The 14,822-nt window shown below is 41.3% G+C and overlaps 1 protein-coding gene across 9 annotated transcripts in view; it reads left to right on the forward strand.

Annotated features, from left to right (window-relative positions):
• PRKG1 (protein kinase cGMP-dependent 1) overlaps positions 1-14,822 on the forward strand; it is a 532,766-nt gene that overhangs the window by 500,637 nt on the left and 17,307 nt on the right. For 7 of the 9 annotated variants that reach the window (XM_030030117.1, XM_030030116.2, XM_041127346.1 and 4 more), the window contains one exon: positions 11,953-12,092. In XM_030030117.1, coding sequence (XP_029885977.1) covers positions 11,953-12,092 — 140 coding nt within the window. Of the gene's footprint in view, positions 1-11,622; positions 11,850-11,952; positions 12,093-14,822 lie in introns of those variants that run through there. The other 2 variants (XM_041127351.1, XM_041127345.1) reach the window with 2 other exon arrangements.

The raw sequence follows: 14,822 nt of genomic DNA on the forward strand, positions 1-14,822 counted from the left end.
TGGGCAAGCCCCCCCAGGGCATCTCAGTACCCTTCAAGAGGGCAATTGGTGGTGTCTGGTTGGAAACTGGAATGTCTAGGGCTTAGTTTGGGTCTTGCTGGCCAAGAAGGAATAACGCTGCCATTGGCCTGCGTTTTAATTTCCAGATGTGGTTTGTATCAATATAGGCTGGTTTTCCAGACACCTCTGTGAACACTGGCTGTTTGGAGAGGTCAGCCCTTCAATGTATTCATACACAAGTACCTGGCTTTTAGGCGAGACAGCCTAAAATTTAAATTATTTTCAATTCTATGGAGATTACGTGTGGAAATATCTTTTTGTCTTGCTTTTCTAGGTAGTTTTATTTTTTATATGTCAAGAGACATTTCCAACAGATTTGCATTGGTGTTGTACATCGTTTGCTCAGGTTTTTGATGCCTCTTGCAACATGCCTTGTCCTTACGGATGCTATTCTCCTTCTTCATCCCCAACTGAACTATGTAATCAACTTTTATCCAGGCTTCTCTCAAGGGGAGAAACCAGCTGAGTAATGGCTGTGCTATTTTAGATAGGGATCAGCTCTGCCACTGGAACAAGAGCAAATAAAGACTTTTGTTCACTTACAGCAGGACCTGTGTGATCCTCAGTGTTTGAAAAGCAAACAGGCGGGTTGGAGAGACCACAGTCTGCCCAGGGCTGGTGGTGCCACATTCCTAGGACAACCCTCCTGCATTTCGGAGGGCTGCCAAGTAGATGCAAGCTGCTCTGGGACACGGCTTGCCCAGTCAGTGCCCTTAGGGCAGAAAGAAAACAGTAGGAGTGACTTCTTGTTTTTTAATAGCACAGATTAGCAGATGCATCCACTATTTTTTGCAACTCAGCTTCTCAGTACTGTGCCAATTGAGCCTCTTCTGTGTTGGGATCCAGCTGCCTCAATAATACGTTGGAGTAGGGAATGTCATCTCAGGTTCATGTCCCACGAAGCATCACTTTGCAGAGAGCAGGGATGTAGGTCAGGTGTCCTCAGCCTTCATAAATCATCTCTCCTGAACTTTATTGGTCTTGTCTTTGTTCTTTAATTTCCTTTCAATTTAAGTCCTGTGTTTCTAATCATCTGCCCCAGGTCAGTTGTTTTGGATTTAAATCAAGATTATTTTAGACAGCTCTGAAATAAATGTATTGGAGTATCTGAACATAGGGGGTTAGAGTCATTGCTGCTGTGAAATCAGTTCATGTAGGTGATGGCTGAGCACAGGTTTTACAGGCTGAGCACTAAAAATCAGGTCCACGCTTCAACACATGCCTTTTTGTTATATTGATTTACGCTGTTATCACTTCCAACAATCACTCAGCAATGGGAGAAGGAGATTTTAAATCACTCTTCTTGTTATAAAATTGCAAAAATAATATATTTTCTCCACACCCCATCGCAAGCTTGATTGAGACTTGGTTTTAGCTACATCTTTGTTCACTTCTCAGGAGAGATACACCAGTGAAAACCTATAGACTTACCCGCCGTCCTTGCATGTATGCAAGCTTGGAGGGAGCTGTGCCTTCTGCACTCCTACAGGTAACATATGGCTTGGGACATGCTGAAGGCAGCAGGCAATAGGCAGATTAAGGACAGTCTCATTTTTTAGCCCTGCCTTGACAAAACATTTAATCATATCTTCTAACGTTCAGCAGTTTTGCAGAAGTTGGTGGCACTTAGAGCATGTATTTCAACCATAAGGTCATTAAACCTTGGACTGGAAGGGACCTAAAGAGGTCGTCATCAAGGCAGAGTCAAATATACCTAACCACTTCTGTCCAGTTTTCCCTAATTTGTTGTTGAAGTCTTTGGGGAAGGAGATTCCCAGGAAGGTTTTTCCTAATATTTAACAACTCCCTGCTGTAGCCTGTAATAGGCTTGAAGTACAAATACATACAACACTTAAGGTTGGGTTGGATGTATTTTGAAGACTTGTAGTCGTTTAACCCCAGCCAGCAATTAAGCACCACACAGACGCTCACTCACTCCCCCTCCCACGCAGTGGGATAGGGGAGAGAATCGGAAGGAAAAAGGGTAAAACTCGTGGGTTGAGATAAGAACAGTTTAATAGAACAGAAAGGAAGAAACTAATGATGATAATAATAACAATAATAAAATGGCAGTAATAATAAAAATTTGGAATATACAAAACAAGTGATGCACAACACAATTACTCACCACTCGCCAACCACTGCCCAGTTAGTTCCCGAGCAGCGATCCCCCCCAGGCCAATGCCCCCCAGTTTGTATACTGGGCATGACATCACGTGGTATGGAATATCCCTTTGGCCAGTTTGGGTCAGCTGTCCTGGCTGTGTCCCCTCCCAACTTCTTGTGCCACTCCAGCCTTCTTGCTGGCTGGGCATGAGAAGCTGAAAAATCCTTGACTTAGTCTAAACACTACTTAGCAACAACTGAAAACATTAGGGTGTTATCAACATTGTTCTCATACTAAATCCAAAACACAGCACTATACCAGCTACTAGAAAGAAAATTAACTCTATCCCAGCCAAAACCAGGACAAGACCATTACCATGTGAACCTAAAGAACTCTTTTCTTTAAAAAAATAAATGTGCTTCTTTTGAGCTTTACATCTAATCCATGCTTTCTAGGCCTGTGATCCTTCTTGTTCCTCAGGCTCCAGCTGGCTCCTACCTCTTTGGAGCAATGACCAAAGCAGACACGTTAGTCCAACCTGGACCTTCCTTTGTTCAGGTAGAGCTGGACAACTAGGGGCAGCACTTTGCCACTACTAAATGGTGTCCCTTTTACTTCAAGTCATCACTTCAATTTGTAAAAATCAGTTTGAATTCCCTTGCTCTTCTCAAAAGTGCTCCCGGCCCTTTCTGGTTTGATTTTAATAGGTGCAAAGTTAATAACATTCTTCTTATTTCATAATCCAAGACATTAAAGAAAGTGTTTTGTGGTGCCATATACTAGACAGACCTCCTTGAAGTCCTTTTGGCTTGATTGTGGCCACTAAAAACTAAACCCCTTTACAATATGGAGATTAATAAAGACATACACATAAAAACGAAGCCTTCGTTTCAGCCATGTTTTACTGAGGCTATACAAGACCTTTTTAAAATGGACAGTACAGCATTTTTCATTTTTGTGTGTCTTTTAAGAGAAATCTGGCCACAGATTATGAAGTGCAATCAAATTTATTATAGCCTCTAGCTTGTTTTGTAAACAAAACCATTAGTGAATTAATTAGATGGTGAGGAAAAAACCCGCCATAATTGTCTTCCAATACACTGATGGATGGATAATTCAGATATATATTAGTGGAAATTTCCAATTGTATAGCTATCCTTTTGTTCCAGCTATTATGAAGCTTTTTATTAGAAAGATCAATCCTCTCTTTGAAATCTCTTAATTTTTATTTTTAATTGTCAGGAATCCTTTGGCCTCCTTCCTTTTGAAAGAATGGGTATTATGGGTGCCATCACCATGAAATTACTGCTGTGGAGCTGAGCAAAATGCTGGTTATAAACATTTGGCCCTTTTAAATTATATGCAGGATGCTTAATTTTAATGATACCGTCAGATGGGGCTGGACCACTGCAGAGCTATTTTTTCATTTTTCCTTTGATTTTTAATTCCTCATGGAATTAAATATATCCTTTGTAGGTGGACACATATTGTCAGGGCTTGTCTGTTAACGGAAAGGATGTTGTCAAAGTTTGGAAGGACGAGATGCCGTCTGTAGCGCATCAAATATTGTCAGAGGCCAAATCAGGATATGAGCTGTCAAGCTGGAGGCTTGAGCTCCAGTTGGAGGCAGGAATAAGATGTAAAAGTAGGTGTTATATTGTGGACAAAGCCAAACTCAGGAGTGGGGCAGGATCATGTATGGGGTTGGAGAGTTTAGGTTCATCTGATATTTTCAAGAAACCACAGTAGTGAGTTTTTCCATTTGGTTTGCATATTTTAGCTATATAACCCTTCCTCTGCTATTTACTTTTTATTGGAATGATTTTATGCACGAAACAGTTTACACTCCTCACTGCTTCTTAGCCTTTTCCTTCTAGACATTTTTGAAAAATAATATTTACTTCTGGGCTTTATAGAAAGACACAAATTTTAATATATTTCCCAATGCCTTTGCTTATAAAAAACTTAGTTGTGCATGTTGTTGAGCATTGAATATCAGTTTTCGGTACAAGGATCAAAACATAGAATTACAGGTTTTTAGCACAGTTGAGTATTTGATTAAGCAACTTTAATTGTTAAATAGCTGAGGTTTTCTAAGGACTGTGCATTTTTTAGTGTATACTTAGGTGTATTCATAGAGTGTAATTTTGCAATTTATTTTCCTGTAGAGTCCCATAGCAGTCAGATTGTGAGATGATATTTAGTGTTTTGCAACCAGTTGAATCTAGACTTTTTCAAAGAAAATAAGGTCACTGTCACGGACAGTTTCCATCCTGCTGCCCGCTTGTAATTAATTCTTGATTCATCTTTCAAAATTTCAGCCTACAGTATATCTTAATTTTTACTCTGTGATTTTTCTTTCCATCCTAGGCCTTTTTTTTTTTTAGTCTTGACTTATTTTCCAGCCTAACCCACTCCAGTCACCGTGCCTGTTCACACGCAGCATGCAGCTAACCCCAAACTAACACGATGTTGAGCACGGGGTGGAAAGAATATAGTGAGAAGCACTGTGTAGCCTGTTTATAATTTGGATATGCAAACTACAATTTCTCTCTAAGCCTTAGGTCAGGAGAGTGGCTGAATCTGGCCTTGAGGAGATGTGTAAAGTGCCTTCAAAACCCTATACGGAGAGATCTGCAATAGTGAGCACCACAGTAGGCTTCGAGGCATAAATATGAGCAAGATATTCCCTCTCTTGCCTAATAAAAAGAAACACTGACAAGAAAGCAAGTTATAAGGCAAAGAATATTATTATAGGGAAATCTGTTTCATCCTGGAAGAACATAAATATATTACTAAAAGCATGCTGTACTTTCTTGCTGGGGGGGAAGTTGCCACTTTGTTCGTGCAGCAGTTCAGCTGTTGGGATTAGGCGAGCTCAGCTTGCAAGTGCTGCGCTAAGCAACAGCTGCTGCTATTTTTGTTGGTTTGAATGCATCTAGCTGGGAAACGGTGGAAAATAAAGGACCTTGGACATACTCAGCAAGCAAAAGCATTTGCACTTCAGTTCCCAAATGCTGCGGTTGAGCTGGTTAGTATTTAATGTGATATGAAGATATTCATGTTTCATGATAGCACAGATTTCTGGCTCCTTTATATCCGAATAATATAGCAAAATGCACAGCTAGCAAAAAGCCCTTTGGAAAAGCATCCTTGTCATTATATAGGTGTTGCTGTGCCCACACAGGTAGTTCAATGGGAGATACGAGCAACAAGAAACTTGTCTGTGAGTCATGGACACAAGAGTTCAAGAAAAGCTTCTGTCCAGCTCCTAAAAGCTCACCGTTACCATATGTTTAGGAAAAAGCCACACGTCCAGAGTAAATGAAATATTTTTTACTTGCACAAACTCTGCTCCCTGTGTGTACCCATTTACCTGGGAGCCTGGCCAGTTCCCTTGAAGATCAACAGAAAAGGCTCCTGAGCAAGGTTTTTGTGAGCGCGGTGTCCAGATGCTGTGAAAGTTCACGTTCAAATACCTCCATTATATCAGTGAGAAGAAATCTGGACATTTTTGAGTGGCAAACACCATTCCAGTTGTAACCTCTATGTAGCTGCCAAAATGAAGGAAGGATAAACTATAAATATAAGTATGTGTTCGGCTCTGCTTTCATGCCCTTGGGTCTGTCACTCTTTTGTGGCTTCAGGGGTCTGCATAGGGTACCATAGTGGCAAATACTATCTGTAGCAGCTCCTTGAAGAAAAAAACGTAATTGTAGGGCTTCTTGGAAAACCCACAGCCATGCAAGAGATATAACCCACAGGCACATATGGGGTAAATGGGAATTCAGAAAATCAGAAGTTCTTTGCTGTTTTCTCCTAGAAGAAGATCATGCAGGAATAGAAGATGACCAGGCATGAGTGAGATAGGTGCAGTTAAAATAGCATATCCTCAGGCTAGGTGTGGCAAGGTTCAGGCACCTCACTAGTCTTCACTGAAAATAAATCCTTCTTCAGGGGATTGTCCTACATTCTGGTAAATATTTATTAACATTTACAGTTATTCAAGGTCAGCTTGCATTGTATCAGTTCAGCTCTCACTGCAGTTACACAGAAATTGCTCACATTGCAGACTGTATATAATACACATAAATGATTTATAGTAAATAAAGGCAGAGAAAGAGGAAGGGTAAGAAACATACAGATACACCCATTTACTCTTTTTTCCATCAAGGTCTGGATTCTGTCTCATCAATATCCATTTTCCCAGAAAGTCTGAAAAAGCGCTAAGGTGTAAAACCATATTTATTTGTGAATTATAGCCCTGTTAAAAAAAACACCTCAGGCCTCGAGTGCACTGTGTGTTTTGGAAGTTGCAGAAGTTTATACACCATAAAGCAAAACAACACCTTTGGAGCGGTTCCAGCATTTTCATATAAGTAAAAGGAGAAGCCAGCTGAAGTCTAACGAAACAAGGACTTGGAAAAGCAAGAGAGGTTGGATCTCTTCTCTTTCTCTTGTCCTTCTCTTTCGTCTCCTCTCCATCTCTCCTTCTCCTCTTTTCTCTTCCTCTTCTCCCCTGTGTTTGCATCTTGTCCCTGTCTTGTAGCATTCCTCTTCTGCTCAACTTGCTACCAAGACATCTTCACCCCCTTCCTAATGGGCTTTTTAAAGTTTCTTTCTTGAAGCAGCATTATTTTCTCAATGCTGAAAAGTTAAAGGTAGTCCTGTGAATTCAACTTATTAGCAGGAAAATGAAGCCTGTTTCCCTGCTGCAGCCTCATGTCCTCTTCAAGGGAACTCCTCCTTGAATGTATTTTCAGATAGTGACCCATCTGTTTGGGTTCGCTCAGGGGTAGCTTTGTCATGGTGACTCAGGCTGCCAAAAACCCACCTGGTGACATGGGAACGGGGCACCACACTAAAGCACAGCCAAAGGCCATGACACCGGCTGGATGATGCTTCCCACACAACCACAAGGCACACAGGGAGAGGGCGGCCGTGGGGCTGGCACAGAGGAAAGCCGCTTGCTTCAACTCGTGTCCACCCCGATGTTGTGGGGCTTCCTTGCTTCAGAGGTCCGGATGGGTGTCACACATGGGAGACAGGAATAGCTGCCTCTTCAGGAGGTTGACAACCACTGTGAGCTCATGCAGTAGGAAGAGGCTAAAAGATGGAGGAGTATGACTCTTCCCATGTAGCCCTGTCCAGGTAATACCTGGCAGTTGAAGATGCAGCCACAGTTTCAAACGTGAGCGTGATACTACAAATGTGAGTGTGATACCCTATCACCGCAGTGCTTGGACCAGAATATTTTGCAAAATATATATATATATTTTATATTTATATTAGGTATGCATATAAACATATATGCAATATATATTTTATAAGTATTTTATATCTTTGTGCAAATACCTATATATGCAAAATAAAACCAACTATTTCTTATTCTATTTTGCTTCTACAGTTGGCTCGTTTAGTTATAAACAACATTTCTGCTGTTATTTTTGTCACTGAGATGCAGTTATTTCCTGGATCAGAATCCTGCAGAACAACCTAATCTAATTAATTTTACCTGTTCTCTCTCTGACTTTGTACGTCACCTCTTTAAGGTGGTGTTTGGACTTTATTTAACGATGCTTCCTATTGCATTTTCTTGTGTTTTGGAGAGAAAATGTATTCCTGTTCTGCAACTGAAAGGGCTTATATCCTCCTCCAGAGTTTCATTTGTAACAGAGAAGGCAAAAGCTCAAGCAGATTCACAGGGAGGGATTCTGACCAGGAGAGCATCAGTAGTAACTGCAGCGTTACTGGGGTTCACTATTTTGGGGATTATTGCACTGGAAAGGAACGTATGGCTGCAGAATTGCAGCCATAGACCATGTGCCAGAGCTCAGTGATGAGAGGGACATAAAATGGAAAGCTGAAACGTGTGTATGAAGGTGGAGAGAAAGGGAAGGAGTATACTCAGTGCCATAAATTTTATTTCTAATTTTTCCCTGCCACTGGGCCTTTCAGCAGATAAGCGACTTTAATATTATTGTTGAATGTGGACATTTACAGTGGCCTTGATGTTTGCTCTTAGAATCAGTGCACTGAATCTCCAAGAGAGAGATAATTTTTGAGACTTTTGTGCTGATGAAAGGGCAATAACTGGGTAAGGTCAATGCAAGGAGAGAATTGAAAAAAGGAGGAGGGAAGGGACCAGAAATCCTTTTAACTTACAGGAAAAAAGGTTGAGAGAGAGATGGAGGCTGGTGGTTACTCTGTGTTGATCCTCTTAGTGGCTTGGCTGCTTTTGGAGAAGAGTGATTGAAACCCAAGGCTCTGGCAGGTCTCCACCAAATCAATGGTCCCGGGACCTTTGAAATACAAGAAATTGCATCCAAGTGAGTGAAAGCTGATCTCGTGAGCTGTGTGGCAAGGGTGGATTCTTTGCAAACTGCCTTCCATGGAAAACTGCACGCTTTTCCCTTTTCTGAAGCATTTGGGAGATTTTTGTGTGTGTTTCTTTGGGAGGCTGAGTGTACCCCCCACCTTCTGAGCCGAGAGTCAAAATCCTTATGGCTTCTGTGGCTCCCTGTGCTATTTTTCTCATTACAGTTGGAGGGCAGGGTGTTCTTAGCAGCCCATTCTCATCTGCTCAATGTTAATCTTTCTATCTTTCTTTCTTTCTTTTTTTTTTTAAATAAAAAGTCCAGATGACTCCTAGATATTTTTTTTCTACTTTTGAAATGAGATTGGGATTAGACATGGGGTGTTTTTTTCTATTAATGGTCATGGGCTTAATATTGAAAATTACTGTTTGTAAGAATAATAGAAACATCCTGGAGTTGCCCGGCTTTGCATCATAAAAATAGTCCTCACAATTACCACATTTGGCAGGAATACCAAAGCAAGAGGAGGGCTCTAGGCATGTTGAAGAAGGAGGAGAAGTTTGCAGGGTTCATTTTCCAGGTGGACAACCAGGTGATCCAAAATGTAAGCCTTAGATTTTGTACCTTGGCAGCTTGTTTTGGTGCATCAGCACGTTTAATGCAAATTAATCCCCCCTCCCTCTCAAACACTCTGTGTTATGAAGCATGACGGGAGTGGGAATGGATCTAAATTCTCTTGTGGCATTAGGTCAAAGTCTTGCATTAGCTAATTGTAACCACCTGATTGTTCTATATTTAAACATCTGTGGCAGCGATAACATCATCAAACACCAAATAAAACCACAGCCTTCTGCTTCCTTATAGTAATTTCCTTTCCTGTACTTATTTTGAAGATGTGCAGGTGCATACAGGAAAACAGGTTACTTCCCCAGACTCTCCATCATGTGCCCAGGCATCCCTGAAAAAACAGTAATTAATAAAAGGAATAGCCTTTTTAATGAAAGACACAAAAATTAGGTAGTCAGAATCCATGGTATTAAAATTATAATACCAGAAGGGCACATACTGGTATTTATTCATAGTACCCTTTATTATAAAATATTGGAATTTATTCATCTGAGCCTTCACCAGGTGGTTGCATTTATTTTTAACACTGATGTCTAGTACAGATTAACATTAGGAAAATAGGAATTTATGTTTCAAGTAAGTTTAGAGTGCTAAATACCCTTTTTTTTCTTAATGTTTCCTGTCCAAATTGACTGAGGAGTGTTCAGATTTGCTACTGGAGCTACTTTCTCAGTTCTACTGTTCATTTATTATTTGTCTGTGGACAGGCTAACCTTAAAAAATAAAAGCTGAAAGAAAACAAATCTGATCTGTAATATCTAATAGGGATTTGCACAGACTTTTGTTTGAAATAATTTGTGTGGCAGGTGATTGTGCTTGTCTATCACCAGATAGACAGGTCTGATGGGAAACCAAGCAATCTGGATTACCACCAAAAGCAAGAGGGATAAGTTCTCCAGAAGCATATGCTTAGTCATACCAAACCTTAATTTTTTCTTGCAAGTGTTGGTGAATTCTGCCTAGGCCAGATTTTACCCTAACTTTCACCATGTCTTCATTCCATGTGTGCCACCTCAGTCCTCTCCCTGCTCCCCTGAAACAGCCTGGTTTGATTTAGATGGGATAATACCAAATAATTTAGTTCAAACAGTTGAACTAAGGTCCATATGCCATTTATTCAAAATGAAACAAAAAAAAAAAAAAATCAAAAAAACCCCAAACCCTAACCCTGAACCAAAAATGTTTTTATCACTTTCAGTCTGCCATAAATGCAGAATTTCTTTCTGCTTTGAGCTGTGGTCAAACCACATAGCGAAGGCAATGCCATGTAGCACCAGTTCAATAAATAACTGGGCAGCTCTACTGCATAGATGAGGAAAAATGTTTTTCTTTATTTTATGTGGATTGTTTAGGTCTTTGTACCCTGTCTCCCTGAAGATTAAATGGCAAACACAGGCTTCATGCAAAGATAATAATTATGAGTCTCAGTGTGAAATGCAGCATAGTGCCTTTGGAAAAAGAAAAGTTTCATGTGGGCTTGGAAATGCTTGAGGCTGCGGGGAAAATAAGAAGCCACAAATCTGGGGACTGAAACCCCAAATGGTTTTAAAACAGGTAGAGAAATATATGCATACATAGATAGATACTGAAGAACTTAATGATGAAAACTTTGGCTGTAGATGGGCAGACTCTCATTTATTAGGGTTTATTTCTGAATCACTTGTAGTGTTGGAAATCTCTTTGACAGCTGAGAATCAGCCTTTTGAGTTTGATTTTCTTAAGCTGTATGTGGCTTTGTGGACATCAGAGTACCGGTTTGATTTCTGACAAAGTCGGGATGCTGAGGTTACCATCCCTCCTTGCATTTTCCCTGTGACCTGAACCATTACATGAACAAAGCAGATGCAGAGGAAGCTGTTGGAGGTTATGGTATGCAGCTGGGGAAAAGTGTGGAAGGTGCCATGTCTCATATCAGCCCACATTTCTGTTAACAAGAAAACAGAAAAGTAGATGTTACATTAAACAAATTGTGATTGCATGAATGTTGTCTCCTAACCTAAAAGGCAAGCTGGATTTCTGATGGGGCTTGACGACAGACAAACCGCTTGTCTGCTGGCTGAAGCCAAATTCCTGCAAGAAAACCAAAATAGAAGTCGCCAAATGGCACCTCTTACTATAAAGGGGGAAAAGCATTTAACTGGCAATATTATTGTGAGCAGGTGCTGGGGGAATTTAGCAAACTAAGAGGCCTGGTAGGTCAATGATGAGGTTCCTTGCTCATTTGGTGGTGACTAAGAGGGGATGGCCAAGATGGAAAGGATGGCTGCCTTTCAGCTGTCTTTGGGATGGGTACCGGTCCCTCAGAGCAGGCTGGGGATGGCTCAGGGTTCAGAAGTTACCAGGGTTACGCCGGCGAGCAAGCAAACAACTCCCTTCAACCTCATCTTGGGAAATCAGGCTAAAAATAGGTTGCTGAGGCTTAAGGTTAAAAGTAAAGACGTGACCAAGCAGTGCTGTTGAAAAGCCAGCTCTGCTCATCCTCTACAAACATCCAAGGACTGCATTTCCCTGCCAGAGCCGATGCATTTGTTACTGGCTATAGAAAAAGGCTTTGTGAAAGTCGTACGTTAGCTAGCAATGCCTTCTGACCTGCAACTAACGCTGACGGCTGAGTTTTCCCTAAAACACATGGAGTTTTAGAAATGGCTTTTCAATTTAGCGATAGGCCAAGTATTTAGAAATCTGGTTCATAACGAAGTGAAACTGATGACTGAAGAGGTGAGAGAAAGTATTTCAAGGTAGGGTGGTGGGATCACTGGGTCCCCATGCAGTTGGACTGTCACAGCTTGGTGGGGGGACGCGCCCTGCTTCTAACTGGTGCGTTTGCCTGCTTTACCCCAGGTCCAGTTGAAAAGCGAAGAAACGAAAACGTTTGCCATGAAAATACTGAAGAAACGTCACATCGTGGACACGAGGCAGCAGGAGCACATCCGCTCAGAGAAGCAGATCATGCAGAGCGCACACTCGGACTTCATCGTGAGGTACCGTCCCTCTGCCTTACGCGCTGCCGTGGGAGAGTGAAGGACAGCCGATCTCGGCATTTCATGAAACCAGACAGGAATAATCCATCCATTGCTAGGAAAACCCTTGAGCCATAGCTTCCCTGCAAGGGACTGCAGACACGGTGCATGAAATAAGGTCTTCTCCAGGCCAATGTGAGATTGCTCTGCCCGTGGGGGGCATCTGCCCAAGCCTAAACTAAACTCATGTCTTAACTGGTTTGTGTTGACCCTGTGGTGTGCTCACATGGCTTTGTGGCTCCTGAAGCAAACGCACCTCCAGCCCGCAGCCTGAGCAGAGCTTGCCGATGCCGGCAGACGATGCTCCGTGTAGACGTGCACAGCGTGAGTCAGCATCGCCCCTGCTCAAGGTTGATATTCCTCTTTTTTCTGAATTTCTGAATTTTCCTTCCCACAAAGGGAAGCTGGAAGGCAGGGTTTAATCTTTTGAGATCATGTGCTGCCATGTGAATAAAAAGTTGTATCCAGCGCTTCTTTTTAGGGTGTATTAGATAAATCCAGTTCAGTGTCCCTTGACTCATCATGGGCAAATGTGCTAAAACCATACTTCTCCCCAAAACCTAAGCAGATGCAATTATTCAGTGAATAAAATCAGGTGCCAGGCATTTTTGCCTGTTTTAGCCCTAATGGCAAAGTTCTCTGACTCTTCAAGGACTGTGAGTATCTGTCAGCACGAAACAGAAATGGTTCTTCATATGGTTTAAGTCAGGATAAGAGTGGTGGGTGGTGAGGACCTCTGGCAGGGCAGTGTCAAAAATGGCAAAATACCTTCACCAAGCTGGAGGTATTTAAAAGGGCAGCCTCTCATCTAAGCGAAGGGTGCTTCATCCCACCCTCAAAGAGATGCCTGAAGCACTTGACTTTTGCCAGAGGAGATCAACCCCGCTCCCAAAAATTGCTCTGGAGAGACATACTAACCCAGGGGTGAAACCAAACCCCTGTGATAAATGCAAAGGCAAGCGCCTGGCCGGGTCGGCCACCCGTCAGTTGCTGAGGGGGTGTTTCCTTCCCAGGCTGATCCCTGGGATTCCCCCAGAGCCCGCAGCTTCGCCTCTGATTCATGGGTGACAACTGCAGCCTGACACCCTACCCAGCTGCAGTTTCCTTCACGCTGTAATATTTGATTCACAAACACGCCCCTGTTACCTAGGCTAGAGCCAAATATACCTTGTGGGCTATTTCAGCCTATAGATTTATTTTCTGAAGCCTGAGCTGTCTCAGGATGGGGATGTAAAGGGAGGTGAAGTGTGGGGCCAGCCAAGCGGAGGGACATTTTGACACCATTTCCAGAAATACTCTCTCCTAAATAAAAAGCTTGAGCCTGCAAACATTTCTTAATGGAGCCACTGATATTCATAGCTAATAAAATAAATGCTTCTTCATTCCCACTTTTTATTCTTTCAGACAGCAAGTGAAAAAAGCGTGCGTTAGCCATAGGTCTTTTCCTTCCATATCATGCAATAAATCCCATCCTTTATAGTAACAAGCCTCCATTAACTGTTTTTAATACCCCATGGAAATCCTGCACTCAGAAGGGTCTTTCTAAGTCATAAAGTCCAACCTTTTGCTATTACATATGCTGCAGCTAGAAAATGCCTGGTTTATCAAACTCTGTGTCTGCTTTCCCCCCTCACTTCTCCTTTTGCACGTCCATGGGGATTTGAAGTTGTCTTATAGTTACTATCCTAAAATTATTCATAACCTGTTTATACCCTTTCTTGGGCCAGCTGGGATAATATTTTTCTGGCTGCTACAGGTAGAAATCTTATCACTTCGGTAGATTAATTGTGTTTTGAGGTGTTGGGTGAAAGGTGGGTTTAAAATGATCTTGGAGCAAAGGACACAACCTCCGGGATATCAGAACAGGAAAGCCAAAATTCCCAAAGAACTCAATTATTTTCTTAATTCATCATGAAACTCTTTGTTAAAAATCTTTGAAGAATAGTTTGGTTTGATTATTAAAATGCATTAAACCAGGCAAAAGAAGCAGAAGTGTCCAAGTACGACTAAATAAAATTTACTCTTAGATAAGCTAAGAATCTCACAGAACAAAATGCTCTGGGTTTGGTAAAGGGCCAAACAGGTGTTGAGCAGTGGATGTCTGCACTGGATTTGCAAATATTTAGATGAATAAGAAAATTAATAAAAAATCAATTCATATATTGTGACATTTCAAACTTATGATGGCTTGATCGACTGAAATAGTGCAGTTTGATAATTTATAAGCTTTTGCTTCCATTACAGTTGATAAATAATATCTGATTTTTTTTTTTTCCTGCACGTTTTAGTCCAGATTTAATGCCCATAAAGTTTTCTGGAAAGCCATTTTTCAGCAGTGCTACCTTAGCTAGACAAAGTAATGCCTTATTTCAGTAGCATTTAAACTACTGAGCAATTAAAAATATTTAGTTATGCATATTTTGGATTCTTGAATATGTAGGTTTTCTGTAAACCTTAAGGTAGATGAAATGTTTATTAAGATAAATTATGTTTAGTCCAACTGGCAAGAAATAGGATTTTTTTTGTTAAACCCATAAATTTTAACCATGTGAAACGGTCAGTAAGTTTGTTCCAACTTTTTCTGAGAAGCACATTGTAACTGAGATTTTAAATGTCAACATAGGTAATACTAGAGTAAGGAAAGATCTGAAACACTGGTTCGGTTTTTTTCCTTTTAATTTTGTTGTGGCT

The sequence above is a fragment of the Aquila chrysaetos genome, chromosome 11 (genome assembly GCF_900496995.4).
Source record: "Aquila chrysaetos chrysaetos chromosome 11, bAquChr1.4, whole genome shotgun sequence".
In the NCBI taxonomy this organism is placed as follows: domain Eukaryota; kingdom Metazoa; phylum Chordata; class Aves; order Accipitriformes; family Accipitridae; genus Aquila; species Aquila chrysaetos.